General features: G+C 32.2%; 3 protein-coding genes across 3 annotated transcripts; 2 read left to right on the top strand and 1 right to left on the bottom strand.

Moving 5' to 3' along the window:
* The first annotated feature begins 605 nt into the window (after positions 1–605).
* Positions 606–2,578, top strand: LOC114369940 (protein CHUP1, chloroplastic-like). Its single transcript, XM_028327222.1, has one exon. It carries the CDS (start codon positions 851–853, stop codon positions 2,201–2,203), a length of 1,353 nt encoding a protein of 450 aa, XP_028183023.1. The 5' UTR covers positions 606–850; the 3' UTR covers positions 2,204–2,578.
* Positions 2,579–4,449: 1,871 nt separating this feature from the next.
* On the top strand, positions 4,450–8,632 carry LOC114369247 (peptidyl-prolyl cis-trans isomerase FKBP16-4, chloroplastic-like). The gene is made up of 10 exons (XM_028326437.1): positions 4,450–4,666; positions 4,744–4,896; positions 5,003–5,058; positions 5,167–5,222; positions 5,547–5,604; positions 6,337–6,411; positions 7,087–7,176; positions 7,670–7,747; positions 8,339–8,379; positions 8,466–8,632. Exons 1-10 carry the CDS (start codon positions 4,600–4,602, stop codon positions 8,491–8,493), a joined length of 702 nt encoding a protein of 233 aa, XP_028182238.1. The 5' UTR covers positions 4,450–4,599; the 3' UTR covers positions 8,494–8,632.
* A 136-nt stretch (positions 8,633–8,768) lies between these two features.
* LOC114369246 (polyadenylate-binding protein 7-like) lies at positions 8,769–13,334 on the bottom strand. The gene is made up of 9 exons (XM_028326436.1): positions 12,946–13,334; positions 11,916–12,034; positions 11,619–11,812; positions 11,052–11,311; positions 10,845–10,951; positions 10,580–10,769; positions 9,914–10,185; positions 9,485–9,611; positions 8,769–9,053 (listed from the first exon to the last, which is right to left on the bottom strand). The coding sequence occupies exons 1-9, from the start codon at positions 13,139–13,141 to the stop codon at positions 9,049–9,051; spliced, it is 1,470 nt and encodes a 489-aa protein (XP_028182237.1). The 5' UTR covers positions 13,142–13,334; the 3' UTR covers positions 8,769–9,048.
* Between the last annotated feature and the right edge of the window lie 9,093 nt (positions 13,335–22,427).

Here is a 22,427-nt window from a genome sequence, read left to right as displayed (position 1 = left end):
CGAGCTGTTAGCGTATAATGTGAATTCACGGCTTCAGGGCATAAATTTGTGTTGTAAGGCCAAAGTAGAATAATCTAGGGTGTATTTAAATCAACAGTTTAATTAAATCCATGCAATAAGCTTTTGTCAAATAAGATCTTATTTATAAACTTGATTTTGAGATTTATTAAAATAAATTATATAAAAAAATTCATAAATCACTTGTACAAAGTTAAATAAACCCTCTGGAATGCTCAAAGAACTTTCTTTTTAAGGTCTGGAGATTTTAGCACCGTAAGTCCCTGGATGTTCTAGAGTGCTCCCAATGGTAATACTCTTCCCAAAGGAAAATAATGTTAATGTGATAATACTTAATACCAAAATCTTGATGAGTATAATAATAAGTAATATAATATGATAATTCAGAAAGTTAAAAGAGAAATAATAAGTGTGAAGTGTTTGAGATGATTAAGTGTTCACATTAGACTACTCTTTTCTAAAAGTTACCTCATATGTGTTTGAACATATGGAGAATATAATACTATTAACTATAATAATAATCTAAATCACACATAGAGATCATGGAAGAAAACAAGCCCGACATGGCAAATATCAATTTCAGAGTGCAATTGATTGACACGGAAAGGAATCAGATTCCTTAGAGCACGAGGAGGGGTTGATGGTGCCTTAGAAGGCCTCTTGGAGTGCTCAAAAAGCTACACACACATCACTATTCCTATAAACAATGGACAACCAAGTAAAGTAAACAAAATTATGCAACTTTCTTCAAACCATTGGCACCATAAGAAGGATCAAAATTCACATTTTGTTGACATAGTTTTCAATTGAAATTTCTCTCTCTTTATTCTGAATGGGACTCACAGCACTGAAGGCAGAGAATCTGAAGCCAGTAATCCTCCTCAAAGCTGGTGTTCCCTTGGCTGTATCTTTGGCTGGTTTGATCTATGCATGGATTGTTGCAAAGAAAAACTTATCTACCAAAGTTTTTTCTTCACCAGAAAAAGAGTGTGTTTCTCCAAAAATCACTTGTCATCAAGGAACAAAACATGAAGAAAGCTTTCTTCACAATCTTTCTTCTATTAAATATGAAGAATCATCATTTTCTCCCATGAATAGCAGTGTTCTTTCTGGGAGCTTGGTGATCCATGATCACAACAACTGTTGTTTGGAACAAGAGATCACTAGCCTAAGAAGCCAAATTGAAGGACTTCAAATGAGGGAATTGGCCTTGCGTTTGCAGTTTGAGCTGTATTGTGAAATGAAGGAACAAGAATCTTTGCTTCTAGATGTCAAAAACATGTTGTCTTTGGAGAATGATCGCGCTGAGTTCTTGAGTAAAGAGATTTCGTCGATAGAGACCGAGACTAAGAGGTTGGAGAGTTTTGTAGTCCAATACATGAGTGTTGTTGAAGAGCATCAATATTGGAAATCACAGAATAGGGTGCTTCAAAGGAGGGTTCAAAGGCTACTTAGGGACTCAAAGGCCAAATCTCGTTTGATAAAGTGTCAGGCTTTGAAGATCAAAGAGAAAGAAGAAGAGATATTGAGAAACCATGATGCCTTGCAAACAAGGGTATGTGTTATTAACAAGTTAGAGGGTGAAATCATGGAGCTACAAAGGATTTTGGAACAATTGGAGGATGAGAAGGACGAGGTTGTGAAGAAGCTTGAAACCGCAGAAGCGTATGCATCTAAGTTAGACAAGGAAAAGATGCATAGAAAACCTTTGAAATACTATTTGGAGGTTGAATCAAGAGATGTGAATAAGGAGGACTACACCAAGGTTCTCAGTGAATTGGAGGAAATCAAGAAGGATCGCGCAACTGAAATTGAAGAGCTGATTCATCTGAGGAGGGTCAATGCTTGCTTAAGGGAAGAGTTGATGAGGCACTATGAAGAACAACATGAGCAAGATAGAGATCATGAAGAAGTGGAATTTGAAGGAGGCTTAGGAGTTGTGAAATATGAGTCAGAGCATGAATTGCATCATTCCCTTTTGGAGCATCAAAATGGTTCTTCTGCTCATGGTGATCATGCTGCTTCCAAAAGGAGAAAGTTGCTTAAGAGGCTCAAGAGGTGGGTTGAAGGAAGTGAAAAGGTAAGAGTGAAGCCTGAAATAAAGTGCCTTGATATGCATTCTGGTTCCTATGGATCAAAGAAACCACAAGTTCCTCCAAGTGTAAGGTTCTGCTCTAGTGCTTGAATCAAAATACCATAGCAACTCTTCCCTTTAAAAAAAAGTCAAAAGGTAATTAGACCAAGTCATGATCATAGTAGAACAAAACTTAGATACAGTTTCTTTTAAGTATTTTTATGTTGTTTTTCAATCAGAATTGGTGTTTCGAAAATAAGACTTTGATTGAAAAACAGCACAAAAGAAACACCTTAAGAACTGGCTCTAAGTTTTGACCATCACAATATAGCAATTGATACTAGACAAATAAAGAAACTTGGATGTTGGTTTAGAAGCAGTGACACTGAGTTTGTTGCAAAATAAATGGTGACGCCATTTCATAATAATTTGTACATTTCTGCAAGGCATTCGGACTTTATTAAACAAATGAGTCGTTTTCATTAACTATGTATCAATCTGCTCTAAATTTCAGAATGAATGAATGCTAACCTAGAATTAATTCTAAAGCAAGAATGAAACATATACGCTTATATTGAGAGACGTGATACTTTGCAGCAAGACCAAATATGCACAAACTAGACAAATTACTTGGTAGATTTGGCATGTTCAAAGATTACATTTTAGGGTCAGCTTAATTGAAAGAATAAATAATCTTAAGTATAAGGTGATTATGTCAATGCCAATGTCAATATAATCTTAAATTTATGTCCATGTCAACTATTTATGTTACCGGGACTCGATTCATATGGTTAGAAATCGACTTGGCTTTTCTGCTGTCTCTTTTCAAATTGTCCCTGTGTTGTCCCTTTGAAATGATACCGTTTTCATGATTTTTATGGAGTGAGTTCACGATTAAATATTAACACAATTGTTATACGAAGTCGTTTTGAATGGGCAGCACAGGGACAACTTAGAAAGAAACAGCAGGGAAGCCAGATCGGTGTTTGTACAAGTGTTATGATTTGCAAATCAATATTTATTGGAATAGTCGTTCTTACGAGAATTTACTTCTTCCTAATCAGTAATCACCACTCCCAAGGTTATCAAACTTAAGAGTTTACGTAAAGTCGTAAGAATTTTATAGACTCGACTCGAAGACTCGTAAGAGTCCACTTCATATAAAAATAATTACAAAATATCTATAAATAACATACCAAATAAATATTTCAACAATATAATAAAGTAAAATAGTAAATCATAAATTTCATACTACTTAAATAATCAAGTCTAGTAATGCATCATTACTAGATAATAACTTGCAGATGTTATAGTAGTGGTAATCATTCCCATCGGAAGTTTCATGTTATTAGAGAACAAGAGTTTGATGTTATTAAAGGTGATTTTTTTTTATTTAGGAACAACACATTAAATGAAGGTATGTTGAACATTAAACAGACAGAAAACAGCCCATAATATATGACTTATATTTTGGTCTAATTTTTTAACTTATTGACTCATTAACTTGATGATAAACTCGAAAGTCTATCGAGTTTACTTAGAGTTTATAAAGTCTATCCAGTCTACTAAAAATAGAGTTTTACACACGAGTCAACTCACAGAGGGTAAATGGACTCGTATCGTAAGAGTTAGTAAGTTAACTCGAGAGTTTAATAACGATGATCACTCCTAACTTAAGGATTAATCTCACAGTTATATTGATGGAATACCCAGTAAAATATTAAAAATTCAACTTTTATGTAGTTTTTTTTTCACACTTCTTGATAAAGAAAATAAAGATGGTAAAAAGTTGAGCTAATTAATTTCATATGCAAAAGAAAACTATTGAATAAATCAAAAGATATAGTGAATTCATTTTCTATTTTTGATGTTGGATTTGTTTTTTGTTGTTATGTGGGATCTTTGTAAAATCTTCCTCGTCCTAGACAAAAATCTGTTTAGATTTCCGAAAATAAGAAAATCGCGTATTGGTATTGTCTTTGTTTTAAATTTCCAGAATATACCATATATTAGAAATTTCCCATTATATGAATTATAAACTACCGAATCCATTAAGATTTTGAGCATATTGGCACTCAAATTTTACTCCAATGGTTTGTTGGTGACATATCAATATTAATTATATATCAATAAATAGTTGATTTAAGTGATATTAAATTTGATCTTTTTAAATAAGATTTTAAATTTAAGTTTTTGAAAAAAAAAATTGAAAAAGGAAAAGAATCCATTAAAAGCAAACACCTATACTCTCGTATACCAATAACATACTAATAAAAAAAAATCAAAATATCAATCATATGAATAACCCAATACTCTATGATGTAAAGCAAGTCAAAACCTGTGATTTTCTGAATGCTTCAAAATTGTGGATGGAATCAACCACGTTATCCTCTCAATATTTCTCTCTCTCTCTCCTCTGTAACCAAATCAAAAAATAAAAAAAGGAGCTAACTAAACATAATTCTGATATCGCAGTAAAGTATCAACCAAACCAACAATCCAACACCATGAAACTCTCTGTTTTCCACCATCAGCACCATCCTATGATTCTCAATTGCCCCCTTACCTTGACAAGTAACTTCTCTCTTCTCTGCTTCTCCATGTACTTTTTTCTATCCATACTAAGCTGAGGCAATTCCTTAACTCCACAGGAACACACAAAAGACTTAACAACAAAGGTTCATATAGGTGGTTACCATGCCACTGCTCACATTCTTCCACAAATAAAATTGCTGCTGAACCAGTTACGGTGTCTTTAAGTATTGAAGGAAGGAGAGCATTACTCAGTTGTCTCCTCACAACTGGTTAGTTATAAGTTATTAGTTAACTATCTTCCAAAATTCTCTTTCTATGTTCAATGTTCCATTCCATGTTGTTGTGGCTTCCTTAAGTGTGTTTATCTAATGTTAGTTGTTGGAGTCTATGCATGTGATGTGGCTGGAGCTGTTAGCACAAGTAGAAGAGCTGTATGTGTCCTCATTATTCTCCTTTTATTAATGAGAAAAAGTAAGAGAAAATGATTGTTCTGAAAAGCGAGTATTAATTGGAATTTTCCACTCTTTTGTTTTCTGCAGCTAAGGGGAGCCAAAATTCCTGAAAGTGATTATACAACCTTGCCCAATGGTTTGAAGTGAGTTTATGTTAACTTGTTAATCTTTCTAACTTTTGTTTTAGTATCATATTCTGGCGACTAAAGTGTGTTAAAGCCCTTCAAATAGACATCATCATGGATGAATTCCTCCATTTAGTACATTAATTTAAGTTTTCTTTAACTTTGACAAACAGAATCTGTCACTTTTTTTTGGTTTGCAGCATTTTGCAGACTAGTCTTAAGTTTGGTTTATCTTCCATTTAAACTTTCACAATTCACACTATTTTTTTTTTGTTGATTTCACTTTTAAGATGTGTATTGCTAGTTGGAGGCTGCTGTGTGATGAAAGTGTGATATCTTCAGGTACTATGATTTGAAGGTTGGGAATGGAGCTGAGGCTAAAAAGGGATCCCGTGTTGCAGTACGGTTGTGACTCAGTTAAATATGTTTCACTCATCAGTGTTTTGCATGTTATATAGAGTTGACTCATCATGTTATTAACTAAATGTGTGGGATTACCATATAGTTTGGTTTTTTTAGTACCACCTCAAGAACTTTTCTGAAGAGGAAACTGTCACAGTACTCAAAGCTTGTCAATGTTTTCACCAGTGAAACTGATGAATGCATATTCTGGTACTTAAGAATTAAGCAGATATTATGTATTCTGAGGATTGAAATTTACATAACATGGATTGTCAATGCTACATCTACTGAGGTTTTGGACCAATAGGCAACAAGCCTTGATCTGAGAGGTTAAAAGAACCAAAAGATTTAACAATCAGAAACTTAAATTTGTTGGCCATTGGTTATTGTCAACTTTGATGCCCTCCAGTCCAGAATTACATGGTCTGATGACTACTAGATCAAAGTCTGAGATGTCTCAAGTAATATTTTATCGAGTTGTTTATCATACAAATTCATTGAATTGTAAAAATAAAGGGATTGCACCTGATTCATTTTGGCAGAAGATTACTATGCAATTTTCTGTCTTTAATTCTGATAGGCTGGCATATGCATTCATATCAACTGATGTTACCAGTTCCACCCCCCCGGCCCCAGCCCCCATTCTCAATTTTTCATTTGCAAGTGCAATTTATTAGTCATTAACTATTATTAATCAAAATTCAGATATAATGAGATTATCATATTGTAGATTCACTATGTTGCCAAATGGAAGAGTATCACCTTTATGACTAGTAGACAAGGAATGGGCGTTGGAGGAGGAACGGTATTTTCCTAATAACCCTGCCAAATTGTAAACTCTTTGTATGTTACCTTATTAAGGTCAATTAGTATAGCAGTTTGGAAACATCAAATAGACATGAGAAAATGAACCCTATCATTTCCATTATTTCTGTAAGATATTCAGTTTCAAAAAACTATTTATCCTCTGTTGTGAGTGAACAGGTTATTCCTTGTATAAACAAGGCAGTTCCTCTTGTACACCTCTTGGGACAAAAATTATGTCCACATTTACGTTAAGTAAACTATATTGCCTAGTGGACTAACTGGTAGTGGTCTTGATCTGTGAAAAAAGCTCAACCTTGGCTTGGATCACCTATGAATATTTAGATTCAAAATTAGATATAATACTAATAGGCATATGTTTGATCACAATTACGCAATGAGCAATTGTAGGCATGTTGTAATGTATTTTATTTTTGCATATTATTGCTGCACATTAACTCAGTCACACCGAAATATCTACATGTTTATTGCATGCAAGTGTGTCCACCTGTTTCCTGACAATAAGAGTTTTGATTCTCTGTCTTTTCCTTGTTGCATAATGATAATTGATAACAATTACAGAAAATTCTGGATGATCATAACGTATAAATGTATGATACATTTTTGTTGGAAAATTTGCTTGTGGTTTGATGAGGACATGCTTAAATTATTGCAGCCCTATGGATTTGATGTAGGCCAATCTGAGAGGGGAACAGTCCTTAAAGGGTTGGATTTAGGAGTACAAGGCATGCGGGTAGGAGGCCAGGTGAGAACATATTCAAGAAGCAAGTCTCTGTTTTGTTAAGAATGTCATTGAAAATATTGGCAATCATTAAAATAATGTGTGAAATCTACAAATCCTTTTATCCAATTTGATGGGAAGCTTCATAGTCCTTTTGGCCTCTTCTAAGTCTAAGGGCACCGCACTGCTGAACAACTACAATGAATTGGAATTTATACTACTATAGTTTATGTTTTGTTTTGCTTTATCTTTGTATATTTTATTGTCATATAAGTATTCAAAGATTTTATATATTAAAATATTTAAACTACAGAGTTTTATTGTGCCCCTTGACGGCTAGACCTTAAGATTATAGATTTACAAGTTGGGTGAGTTCTTGACATCTCACTAAATATTTTAAGCTCAGAAACTATTTTCAGCATGTGTAAATAATTTTGCTTGGAAGGGGTGGAAATTGTTTAGATTTTAGGTTGGCTCGTATATTTCATCAAGCATTAATTCAGTTAGTTTTCTGCAGCGACTGTTAATTGTTCCTCCTGAACTTGCCTATGGAAGCAAAGGAGTCCAAGAAATCCCTCCCAATTCAACAATAGAGGTGAATTATTCTGATCTTTTTGTTTAGATTTTGTTACAGTAAGTTGATGCTTCAATTAATACTGCGTATCCTTGTTCTCCTACTGCAAGACTGATTCCAACCTTTTACTGTTCAAGTCTAAAGTGCTCTTTTGGTTTCTTCTCTGATTTGACTGCAACCTTCTGATAATAAAACAGTTTAATCAAAATTTAATCAGCTTGGTTGTTAAGGTGCTCTTTCTAAGTAAAACACAAGTTTTCATGAACCCCGAAGCCTGCTGAAAACCTGTGTTTCACTGGCATTCAATAAATTGCTTTAGTTAAAAAGCACGTTTGAAGTAAAAAGTAACCACTTTCACCCAACCAAACCCTTACCCCCTCCACTTTAACCTATCCCTTCCTACACTAGATATCAGGTTCTGTAATCAAAAGTATAAAATAACTGTTAACCCAAATAGAAAACTTGTTCATAAGGAATGGTGAAGTCTTCCTACATTTATTATCTTCAAAGCTCTCTGTCTATTGCTGTGCAGTATTTTATTCTATTGTTCTCTTGTTAAAGTGGATTTTCTCTTCAAAATACAATTTACCGTTTGCTATTTTCGGACTGCAGTTGGACATTGAATTGCTTTCTATCAAACAAAGTCCATTCGGGTAAGTAACGATGTCAGAAATTTTCTTTATTCCTATATCTTATAGTAATTCTGTAGTTTTAATTTCGATGATTTTTGGTTCTGCAGGACTCCAGTAAAGATAGTTGAAGGTTAATGCAATGATTTAATATTGATAATAAGTACTTTAAAACTTTAAAATGTTAATTTATCTACGATTAAGAATGTGATAATAAATTGATTTATCTCTCTCTCCACTTGCAACCCAAATAAGATATATAGGATTCAGAACTGTATCACATGTATTAGGTTCTTTAACCATTTTATAATGGAGTACACCTTCCCAAGCTTGCCCAAATGGCAATTGGAAAAATTGACAAAAAGACGAACTTTTCTTTTCATTTTAACAAAAAAATGTAGGATGAAAAATCATACAAGAATCAAGTTTATCCATGTAATCGAAATTCAAAGCAAAATTTATCCCCGTTAACATCATCAATATTCACTATTTTCCGGGTTTTTTTTAACAAGAAAATAGACTATAGAACATATACCGTAAAGGTTCAGGAGATGTAAAAAATCATTTATCAGATATCTCAGTTCTTGGAAAAGCTTCAACCACGCATGATCTAAGCTCCAAACTGGTAACATCTCACTTGCACGGCTTGTTTCACTTATGCAGAAAGTCTCTTCAAGAATCTTTGCAGCTACACTAGACTGTACAAGTAACATAATAAATATATCGTTGCAATCAAGAATTCAAAGGAATAAACTGTCTTCACAATTTTAAACTTACGAAACAAATACTACTACTTGAAAAACAAAATTTGATAATTTTCATCTTAAGTTTATTTCTGAATATTTTTGGAGCAGTTTTTATAAGTTTCACATGTTTTTCATATAATCATCTCCTGCCTTCCATCTTTTCATCCTCATTTTCACCAAAGATTTTGTTTTTTTTGGTTTATAAAACCAATATGACAAAAATGAGCGTACTTCCTAGTAAGTTATAAACTTATATGAAACAAGTGGCAGTAGCATCATCTTGTATAGAGAATGTGCCATACAGAACTCTAGTACTATAAACAGAATGTGACATCTTTGGATTTATGTTCAGTACATAAAAGGGGGAAGAAAAAGAAGCAAACCTGCCAAGTACTCTACTGCCTGATAGTATTGCGGGATATATACACCAGAGTGAGCTTTTCCCAGTGAATTCACATTCCCATTCATCCTGCTCCTGTTTTGCCTATGATGCCTAGTAAAGTTAGGAACCTGTGGAAGAGAGAAAAAAAATCATATATAAGGCTCATTAAAGGTATCATCAAATCAGGATTAGTTTTTCCTAATAAAATAATTTCATTTCCTCAGTGAAGATTTTATACAACTAAATACTTTGCATGAAGGAATAAAAGTTAGATTTTGTATAAAGATGCGGCTACTTATTCTTTAATGGTAAATATTTTCCCAAGAAGTGTCTACTTTACCCATAAAAAATATAAAAGAATCATAAAAAGAAGTAATGAAGACATTTATTTTTCGAGTTATCATGCAAATTTGTCACTCATAATAGGAACCTGTGATTGTTGAAATGATCTAGTGGGAGGCACAGAGTCATTAGCCCTCCATCCTGACCTCAATCCCAGAGGTTGATACAACAGCCCAGATTGAAACATCTGTGAAGCAACACTATGATAGAAGTAAGGTGGAAATCCACCAGGGATAACTGGAGTTGAAGATCCATCCAATCCTGTTTGTTGCGGTGCATAATGGAGATTCAACTGTGTTTTCCTGTCCATTTTCCTCTGAGCAATAGCAATATACAATGGTTTACGGTGGAACATGCATCCTGTGGCATATAGCATCAACTTAAAAACATAAACAGCGTAATAAAAGCAATGCAGACTTTATGATCCTAAACGGAATTCTGACTTATATGTAAGTGTTCTAAAATCATTAAAAAAATCTTTAAAGGGTAAATTCTCAAGATCAGAACATTAATAATAAATCACTACAAAGAAAACAACATAAAAATTATATCTGATCTTTCAATCAACCAAACTTCAAGAAAAAATAGTTTGTGATTCAATAAATAGAACATACAGGTCTTGTGTTCTATTATTGAAATGTTATATCAAGCATTTATATCCTGTTTCATAGTACTAACACAAATCTAGCTAAAAAAACAGAACATGTCACATTCAAATCCTATTATCTTACAGGATTACACCTGCAAAACTCACCATTAAAAGACCTCACAGCTTTATTAGCTTCCTCTGGGTTGGAGAAGCAGACAAAACCAAACCCCTTGCTTATCCCTTTGTCATCTCGCATAACTTTTACAGAAGTTATAGTGCCACATGAACTAAACAGATCTCGCAGTTCTTTATCGGTAACATCGTCATCAATGTTCTTCACATACAAGTTAGATGCCTGGAAGTTAAATGAAGACATGCTAAGAAAACTGAAATTGACCAGTTAAATGTAGAACAAATGGCATGGGATTACCTGATATTTCAATATTTGTTCCTTACGTTTCTCCTCAAATTGACGATGCAAGATTTGCTCACGTTCAGCCTTCTTTTGTGCCCTAGCTACATACAGATTCTTTGAACCTACTTAGGACAAATCAAAAGGCAACAATATGTGGAGAATGCCAAGAAAAGGCAATTTTGTGTATAAACAACCTGCACAGTAAAAGGGTAAATAAACTACCAAATTTTAATCCATTCATTGCTTCCATCGCCTTTCTAGCATCATCAGGATTCTCATAGTTCACAAATGCAAAACCCTTTGATAGCCCATTGTCATCCTTTGATATAACCAAGCTAATAATTTTTCCAAAAGAGGAGAACTTTTCCTGAAGAAGTGCTTCTGTAATATCTGAGTCCAAGTTTTTAATGTACAAATTTGTATATTTGGCATCATAGCCAGGCAAAATGCGGTCACCTTTTCTGACAAACTTCCCAACATATCTAGTAGAAGAACCAGAATCAGATTAAACTTAATCTAGGCAATAATGTGAAGACAGTAATTAATTTAAGGCACAAAATGCAAAAGACTTCAAATCATAAGAATATATGGATGATGAAAAACTTTAACATAAGGGTTTGGCTTAGGACACTGGTTAAGGAATTAACAATAAAAAGTTTTATTGAAAATTACATTGGAAATACACTGAAAATCATAGTGGGGTGCATTAATAATATTTTTTGATAAAAACTTTCTACTTTTAATTCCATTACTGGCATTTGCCCTGAAATAATGGAGAGTTTCACATACATCTGCTTGTCTCCCACAGTAGAGCCATTCAGCTTCTCAATGGCATTATTTGCAGATTCCTCTGACTCAAATTGAACAAAGCCATACCCTTTGCTCTTCCCATCCCCAGACATGACAACTTTGCTGGACAAAATATTCCCATATTTTTGAAATAAATCATGCAACCCCGCATTATCTATGGATCCAGCTAAGTTCTGCCACGGTATTGAACACCAGAAACTTTCCATTAGAATTCACTTCAAGTGATAACGAACCAGACAATGATTTAACTATTTCATACCAAAGCTGCAGATATACCTTAACAAACACATTCCCTCTGCCACTTTTCCTTGCACTAGGATCAGGATGTGACCACATGACCCTTATCACTTTTCCATTCAGATAAGAATTGTTTTTCAACTTCATTGCACGAATTGCTACTCAATAAATAAATCAAGGTTAGTGGAATCACACTACATCAACAGTATAAACACACTAAGGCAACAATAACCCCAGAAAGCACAAGTACAAATAAAACTAAAAAAATGAAATTGAGGTAAGCATCTTGTTTTGAAGATTCTCTAAGATCTCACAATCAATATGCTCTAATTTTTTAAGAGAAAAAATCTTGCAGTTAATAAAAAATTACAATTACAAATTTCAAGCCACACACTATGACAGTGACACAACTTGGTCTGGATCCTTTACGACACATAACTAAACAACATGCAGCCAACCAAATCAAAATCCACACTGATAAACCCCATAATGTCAATTCCCTTTATCCCCACCCTTTTCCTACACCATTAAGCATGTCAACATTTCAAACACCATTTTATACAATTTTAGTTTTTACCCCCATTTCCACACGCTAAACTCACAGGAGTCTTCCAAGATTAGTGTTTCTTTACAAAAACAACGATAGTATCAGACTATCAGTATCAATAAACCCTCCATTATCAATGAAGCCACCAAAATCTCAAACATCAAACTATGTACCAAGCAACGAAAAACCAGCTAGCTGGCTAGTTTCGTACATTATTCCGTTGCCACATTATTGCAATAATCGATAAATAAAAAAAACGAAAATTCTGTCTCTCTAAACACAAAAGAATAATCGAAGAAACGATAAAGAAAGAGACGCAATGCAATTTATCTCATAAATCGAAGAAACGGTAAATAAAAATGAAAGTTCTCTGTCTCTCTATAAACGCAAAAGAATAATCAAAGAAACGATAAAGAAAACACTGCAATGCAATTTATCTCAGAAACCGTTAATCGTTAATGTTATTAATTATTATATATACGTGTCTCAGAGAGAGAAAGAGAGAGAGAGAGAGAGAGATACCATCTTGCTGAGACTTGAAGTTGACGTAACCGTAACAGAGCGATTTCATTGTGACGCGGTCTCTGCAGACGCGAACGGAATCCATGGTCTTGAACTCCGCGAAAGCCTCGAAGAGGTGGTGGTCTACGACTTCAGGGTGGAGGTCTCCGACGTAAAGCGATGCCGGAACGGCGGCGACCGTCGCGGGAACCGCCATTGGTGAATTGGAAAACGACGGAGCGGTGGTAAAGAACCGAACGAAAGAAAGAAAGAAAGATCGAAAAAAGGTGGCTACTAAAACCCTAGCTTCAACGACGGCGTTTTATACGAAAATCTTGGTGAGAGGGAGTTATACAAAGAGAGGGGAAGTAGAAGAAAGGGAAATGAGTGAGTAAGTGAGTGACGAGGATTTTGCATGCACGCAGACGAAGGTGGATTGACCATTCAGTATATAGAGGTGAACGTGGAATTATGATCACGCGCTCCGCTAGAGCGTTACATACACGTCATTATGAAACTTGTACCAACAAGTAATTTTATTAGTAGAAATAATTAATGAAACTTATACCAACAAGTAACTTTACATAATTATGAGATTTTAAATGTGCATGGTGCAAGTTTTGGTTGATCATTATGAAATTTTTTCATAAAAGGTTTTTATGGACATGTGGGAGGAGTTTCCAATATTTTGTTGGCTAGAATCCTTGCTTTGTAGTTTGTATGATGAGATAATGGTTCTAATCAAGTAGTATGCTACTCTGAGTCAAATCACACAATCGAGCTGGTTGAGGATGAGATCTATATATATTTATCATCACTAAAGAAATGAAATTTGGGTGATAAAAGATTATTTAATTGCAAAGAGATTGGATTGCAGGTTGTTGCACTTTTAATTTGGAGATAAGGGTACTGCACTGATTTTCTTGCCAAGTTGGGGGCAATGTCTTCGATCATCATATCTTTGTTTTGCTTAATTAATGATGTTATATATATGAGCATAGTTCTTTTACTTTTAGCATGAGATAAGTGTAATGTTTCCTCGTATCTAGTCGTCCTTTTTAACATCTTGTGAAAACAAAAAAATATTTGTGTTAATTATTTACATTTGTAAAATCTAACAATATACTATTGTAAAGACGATAACTATAAGTAAACTATTAAATTCTTAAATGTGACATGTTTATCATTCTGATATCTGAATTTAATTAAACAAAAAAATATTATTAAATGTTTAAATCTTCTTTTATGTTAATCCCTCTGTTAAGTGGTATTACCTCCGAATTGAAATCTAAGCAAAAAAATATATGATGGGCTAAAATATAAACAAATTTTAATTAATTTCTTCCTATTTAGTGATAGAGTAAATTACACAAATTTTCTCTGAGGTTTGAAAAAATTATACAAGTTTCTCCTCCATTTTAATACATTACTTTGACCTCTCTGCTTCAATAACTCACAAAACTCTTAGTTTAAAAGACTAAAACACCATTTTCTTTTGCCTGAGAAACTCTCATCTCTAACAGACAATACCTCTCCTCAGTGCCGAGTAACGACTAAGTGGGGCCCCTATCAATGCTAGCGGTGTTGAGGAACAACTACTTGTCAGATCAAAATTGCAAATGGAAAAGGGGTTGGGGAGATTGACTAAGAGGCACCATCTAAGGAGGTAGTATCTTTATGTCAGGTGTTTTGAACCGCATTAATCAAAGATATGGAATGAGCAGTTGCATTGAAGCTCTATGTTTCTTTGATTGTTGTTTCTTCAAAAGATTTTATGTTGTTGCAATTTGCGAGTTTCATGCAATTTGGGGGTGCGGATTTTCCTGGTGAATTCTAAGATTCATGAGACATTTTAGCTTGCGATTTTTCTATAAAAATCCTTGTTTCCTCCGTGTTGTTTAGGTCTCTTAATGCTTATTCTATTTGATTTTGTAAATCGGGTCATTTGTTAATTTAATTATACATACTTATTGAATGAATGATGATGGATTCTATGGCAGTGGAATTGGAATTGTTTTATAAAAAAGTAAAAGATATGAAGCATCTATTTTATTGATAGTCTGACACGCATACTTAATAGAAGTTTATAAATTGACATAGATGGGGTCCTCAGTCATATTGTGCCAAGACTTCCTTGTAATTGTTAGGAAGAGGCTAATCAGGGATTTTAAGGTCACTCATGAGAATGCATCGTCTTTCTTAAAGCTGGAAAAGAATGTGGCCTGCAATTGTGCAAACTATAATTTTTTTTTTCAAAGGGTTAATGTTTTAAGGTTCAAGGAAAAGGCATTTTAGGAAAAAGAAATCATTAAATGTTGCATGAGTTTCACGTGATTGCTTTCGGTTAAAAATTTAAACGGTGTTAATCAATGAGGGGAGCCTTGTGTAACAATTGTTGAACATTTTGGGCGTTTTGTAGAGATTAAAAATGGAGGGGGGGTGCTTGTGTAATTTTTTCATACCTCAGGGGAGATTTGTGTAATTTATTTTTAATGATATCATCACCAAAATACCCATCATTTAATTAGAGTTTTATTTTCAACAATTTTTTTCTTATGCAATTAAATGTAATGGGTACTTTAGAATACGAGTTACTTTTTATTGAGACTATCAAAATTAAATGATACTAACTAATTTTCTTAATGTGTATGAATTAGTTGTTTTATATTTAATTCCAAATGGAGTATTTGTTAAACTTAATGGTGTGCCCATGTGGCCAGTTATGTAACAACATGTCATTGACCTTAGTTGGACTAGCATATGTGTACATGTGGATAGCGACCAGAGTAAAATAAGCAATGACCAAATTGAAAGTGTAAAACAATGTACTTAGCTCACTTCTTTTTTTCCATTTTCTCGACTTTCCTATTTTTTTGAAGGAGAAGAATAATGAGTCATATCCCTTCTCTCCCCTTCCATAGTTTGTCACCAATCATAGGTCCTTAGTTTCAACAAGCTTCAATTACCAAGAAAAGATAACTCTAGCAAAATACCTTAAAATGAAGCAAAGGTTGTAAGAATATTTGCTTAGAGAGAGAGAGAGAGAGAGAGAGAATGCTGGGTTGTGTGGTTAGAAAAGTTTGTTATTGGAGTTTTTATGTTTGGTGGTGAAAGAAGAATCATTTACTATGTGGATGGCACGATCATTGTTACCAACATAGACTAACGATTGGAGGTGCCTATGGAAAAGGTGGAGCGGAAGGACCAAGTTTAAGTGAGGGGTGAAGACCAAAGGGTATGAAAGGGAAAGATGTGTGTGTGGTGCATAAGAGGATAAGGTTGTGAGAGAGGAAAACATAGTGAAATAGAAGGAGTTAGACCATTGTGGTGGAGGGAGAATTCTCCTATTGTACAAAATTGGATCAAAGTTGTAGATTTTGATTAAGTGGGAGGATATGGACAAAATGGATTGAATAGAGAACTAATGGGAAAATATGGTGAGGATGGCATCATCATTTTGGGTAAACCAATATGCATTTTTACACTTCAATTTGGCCTCGGTTTATGTCCCTTTAGTCCCTCTCCACATGTATTACTTTTTGGGCTATGATTAATGTCACATTGACACATAACGTTCCATGTGTCACAATAGCTAAATTTAATAGGGGCAACTACAAGATTAACATGAAATGCAATTTACACAATGAGGGGGTTATTTTTTTCATTTAGTTAAATTTCGGGACTAAAGTGGTAACACTTGCCACATTTAAGGAATTAGTTGGTGGTTTACTTTATCTTGACCTTACAAAAGTGAGAAAATCTAGGGTAACAACTTTCTTGTCTAAACAAGAGATTATTTATGTTGTAAGTATGAAGTATTAATGTTATAAAACTATTACTAATGCATACATTTTGCTTTAAATTTGTTTCTCTACAAGAATGGATAGTTGTACCATATTAATTCGATGATTAAGTGAATACATGTTTTTAATGTTGTACAATGAAAAGTCACTATTAAGTCAACATTTGTGCAACTTGCTAATCCTTTATATAACTTCACTTCATCTAGTCTTTTTGTGGGTAGTACTCATAATTGTCATTTCTTTAATTTTTATGGAAAAATATCAAGTCTCAAAGAAAAAAGGCAGGCCTTCTTCATCTTTGGTGCCATAAATTCCAATATCAAGGAAACTCAGCATGGACAAGTTGAACGAAAGTGAAAAGTTTTAGTGTGTTCCTTCTAAGTTATAATTATCTTTATGCCTTTCGCTATGGATGACCTTAGAGGTAAACTCCATTCATTTTTTTGTCTTTTGTTTTTTGGCTCCAATAAAAAGGATAGTTAACAAAACTTCAGCTTTTTTATTTTAAAAAAAAATCTATATTTTTTTATTTGTATTCTTATCTAAAGTTCTACTTAGACACCTTTTATTGGGCACTTCCTTTAATTTCTACTTTGTATCACTTAAGAAAAGTTGTGCTTAGTAGTTAGTATCACTTTATTTTCTTCAACATTAGTGTATTATTTGATTTTATGCAATTGAACAATAGGGATTTGCTCTCTTGAAAAAAAAAGAGAAGGTGAAATGCATTTAAAATTTTCACAATAATGTTTTTGAATTCATTGGTGTTAGGAGTTTATATTTATTTTTTACCTTGCTTTTCATTCTGCTTCTATCGATATTGTATTGGCGTATATATGCTAGTAGTAACAGTAAACTATATATATTTTTATATATTTCTTGTCAAATTGAGGAAGTTCAAAAGCATTGACTCATGACTAAAATATAATTTTCTTTTTAGTGTATTGAAATTGGTAGACTCCTTAAATATAATTATATATTACTATCTTTTTTTTTCAATAATATTTGTTGTAGGTTGGCTATTGTTACTCTAGTACAAGGAAAAACACAAGCTCTTAGATTGTTTCCTGAATTAAACTATCAAAAACTCTTTCTTTGATATATTCACTATTGTTTGTGTTGTTGTCACAATGTTCACATTTCATTTTTATAGTACTTAGCTTGCATTAATGAGTAACAACTTTACTCATTTATAAAGGTATGTCTAGAAAATTTGTGTTGATAGATTTACTTGCAATGCATCCACTTAGGTTTGAGCTTGTCAAGCCATATGACATGACAACAACAATTCAACGCTATTGTTATGTGTTGTCATCTACCTTACAATAGACACATTTGGATAATAGGTGGTGTTGTCTCTTTAAGAAATTAGCATATATAACTAAGGAAATATGGGAAAACAATATTCTTGCCTAAATCAAGTGTTTTAGAAATAAAAAATTTATTTGTTTTGTAATTTAAGAAATATTAATGAAGTGGGGGACTCGATAATGAAATGTAATTAACTCAAAGTAGGCATTTTGCTTCAAACTCTTAGCTTCTCTACAAAAATGGATAATTGTGCTATATTAATTGGTTGATTAACTCAAGACTTAATTCAAAGTTACACAATAAAAAGTCACTCTCATGATAGCATATCTATAATAGATAATCTTTTTTATAATCTCACTTCATTTTGTCTTTTAAGGGCATCTCTTATATTTTTTATTTTACTTATGAGAAAAATATCAAGGTTCAAAGAAAGGGAGACTTTTCTTCATTGGTGTCACAAATTCCAATGAAAGTGTGACAACCTAGTACAGACTAGTTAGAAGAATGTGAAGAATTTCAAGGAATGATTATATTATGTGCATGACGGTTCAAGCATATTAGGTACTTTAATAAGCAGGAACATAAAATTTAGTTATAAAAGTTATGTTTTTGGTATTTGTTCTTACTGGATTTGACAAGTTCTACCCATGATGGTTCTCCTTTGTGAGTCTCTCCACGAATAGTGATAAGAGTACTTGTGATGATGGCCGTCGAATCGCTTCAAATAAAATTAGGAAATTTTGTCGTACATGATTAACTTAGGTTAACTCAGAGATATGATTCAATATGGTTTCTACTTTAATTCACTTATAAACAAGGGGAATTTCAAAGAATAGTTGGTAGGCACCGGAAAGAAATGCGATAACACAAAACAAAAACATGAAATCTAAACTGAATCAGAGTTTAGTTGCATAACACAAATAGAATTACACAAATAAGTTGTAAGAAAGATTCGAAGTCTTCAATCCAAATCACCAAACCAATGTAAATGGATTATTACAGTTCTGCAGAGAATGATCAAGTTGTGAAGGTTCAATCAATGTTATTAGAGTTAGTTCAATCGAATTAATCCCTAAATTTATTGAGATCATAAATTAGGTTGGAATATCATCCAAACAATCTGTTATTAAGTTCAAAATTAGGAAAGGAATCCCTAACCTAATTCGTTTTCAATCCTAAGCATATTCATAATCATGAAAATTGAAAATAGGATTGAAAAAAAATAAGGGGGTGTTTGGTTTGGTTGTTTTCTATTTTCATTTTCACTGAAAACAGAAAACGGTAATGAAAATGTATTTGGTTGGATTTCTGAAAACATTTTCAGTGAAAATGAAGACAGGAAACAACCAGAAAATGAAAACAATAAAAATTTTCGTTTTCAGTTGAGAACAGAAACCTCATTTCGATTAAAATGAAATTGCGGTGACAATGAATGTAATTTTAAGCAAATCTAAAAATACAAAAAGACAAGAAGTCAATATATCATAAATTTTCAATATTTTTATTTCATGAAAATAGAAAACAAGAAGTCAAATCAAGCATGTTTTCAGAATTCAAATCTTTTAAAAATGAAAACAATTTTCAGAAAATAAAAACAGAAAATGAAAACAGAAAATGAAAATGCAAACCAAACACACCCTAAACATTCACATAAAATTAGAAATATTAACTAGAACTCAAATTCAACCTTGCTTGGAGTGGATCCTTGGATTGATTAAGTGTTTAGCCTTTCATGATCATCACCAGTGGAAAAACCATGAAATTTGTGCAAGAAAAAAAAAAGAAAAAAAGTGAAAAGAGGAAGAAGAATGAAGAATAGTTGAGAGAAAAAGAGAGAAAAGATTTTGATCCTAAAGCTTGCACAACAAGCAACTAAATATGTTTTTGTACAAAATGAACTAACTAACTAACTAAATTCCACTAATATATATAGTTACTACCCAGAAGGAATGGATGGGCCTTGATTAGGTCCATCTAATCTACCTAATTAAACTAATTACATAAAACAAAGCCCAAATTCCTAGCCCAATTATTTAAGTACAGAGGTTCTGACTTCCAAGTCGATTTTGACCATCGAAATGGTAAAATTGGCGCAGGCTTACTTGTGACAAAATTGAGGATATTTTTCTTAAATTTCTAGGGACTACTTAACATTCCATTTAGAGTTCTGTAGTGTCCCATAGGTCCTGCACAAGGCAGATATATCGATTAAGCACAAAAATATGAAAATAAGCCACAATTATCAATTGAGCTCAATAATTTGCCTAAGACCAAAATTGAGTTAAGGTGAAAAAAATAAGAGACCAAGAGAGGTCAAATAAGCTAAAAAGAATAGAAAAATACTAAACTATAAATTATCAATCAACTTGCAAAGACACTACAATGCTCAAGTTAGAGGCACAAAAGTATGCAAGCATTAATATATGACTTGGAATCAAAATGATCTAATTGAATCCTGATAATCCCTTTCTAGAAAGCAGATAGAGCTATCTAATCTTAATTTTCCTCTTCAAGATAATGTAATTGCTTATCTTTCCCCTAATAATTGATACTTTGTTGTTTTGGGATGTTATCTTTATCTTTGGGCTAGAAGATAAAGTTTCTTTCTTACCTATAATTCTGCTAAATATTTGGAATCTGAATAGACTACTTGATCGACCACAAGTACTTTCGAATCCTAAGTAGTACAATATTCAATAATCTATTTACTTTCAATTAGTTTAAACTTTTGTATTCAATGATCATGATTTCTTGAATTTTACACAAGAAACAATTACTATTCAACTAACATATTATACTACAATTTTTTTTATATAAAACTAATAAATGTTTCTAATGTCATATAATTCATCTACTATACTATTTTTAAGGTTCACACACACACACACACAAACAAACAAACAAAAAAAAATTATATCATCATTTATTTATTCTTCAATTGTGTAGTACATGTTAGGTAATGATCACACATAAAGTTTTTTTTTTTAATTTGTATGGTGACACCAAAAACTACATTGGTGGATGACATTATTGATGGAAGTATTGAGTGGAGGATAAGAGTTAGAGTAGTCTATTTTGGAATGTTTTTGACTTCAAGGATGCTATGAAAACTAATTATGTTTAAATGATATGCCTAAATGATTAGATAATCAAACTTATATTTTCAAAGTGCTAGAAAATTTGGTTCCATGTTATCAACATTGATTTTTTTTTTCTAGTTTTTAAATAGAAGTCTATCAAGATACATGTTTCCATCAAATGTAGTCTCATCCCAAGGTTAAAAATATTGTTGGAAGAAGAGTTTTCTTTTCTAATTGGAAATTTGTTGGTTTTACAAAATGATCTCAACTATAAGACAACAAAGCACATATACAAGTTGAACTTTATGAGAAGCACAAGTGCTGTTAAATAAATGGATGTGTTAAAGAGTAAACACACATAACATGTTTTGAGAAATTAATGTGGTTTTTTATTTTGAGAAATTACATTTTTAAATTTTTTTGATTATTTATGTAATAAAAAATGTAATTGTGATGCATGTGTAAATATTTTTATACTACTAACCAATTAGAAATTATCTTAAATATGATTTTTTTAGAGTAATAATCATTATGAAAGTAGATAATGTTCAATTCTATGATAATTTATGATATAATAATAATAATAATGTAAAAATATTTGCACTACCAATGTATTTTAATTAATTTCATAACTGAAGAAAAATTTAAAAGTATAAAATAAGATCATTATAGGAAAAGATAAATATAATTTTATAAAATATTGTAAAATGTTAACAATATTGACAATAACATTGTATTTTAATAAATTTCATAATTGAAGAAAAATATAAAGTATGGAATATGATAATTATATGAAAAAACTAATTTAAAATAAATGTTTTTATAAAAATATTGTAAAGAAATTATATGAAGAGAAATGTTTAAATATTTTTTAACACACTTTTTTAATATATTATTTGTTGAATTACAAAATTGTGTAGGTTTTATTTTTTATTTGATGAATTTTACTTATAATTTTATAGATTTTTTTTTAACTTATAGTAGTACTCTGGATAGTGGGTTAGAGAGTGTTACTGTGACTTCTCTTACTAAGTAATAAACTTTTCTCTCATTTTTTACATTTACTTTTGAGAGACTTGAATTTAGTTATTTTTAAATACCAGTAATTATTAAATACTGAAATTTATGTTGATAAACAATTTTGTCAATAAAAAACATTTATGCGTTAACTTTTATAATTAGATTATTAGATACATGTATGGGTAAGTAAGCATTTAATGATACGATATAAAATCAATAGATAAATAAACGGTGATATTAATATTTAAAGATAAATAATTTTGTCAATAGAAACGTCTATGCGTTATTT

This window comes from Glycine soja, chromosome 10 (assembly GCF_004193775.1).
Source record: "Glycine soja cultivar W05 chromosome 10, ASM419377v2, whole genome shotgun sequence".
In the NCBI taxonomy this organism is placed as follows: Eukaryota; Viridiplantae; Streptophyta; class Magnoliopsida; order Fabales; family Fabaceae; genus Glycine; species Glycine soja.
This window is presented reverse-complemented; position numbering and strand designations above follow the sequence as displayed.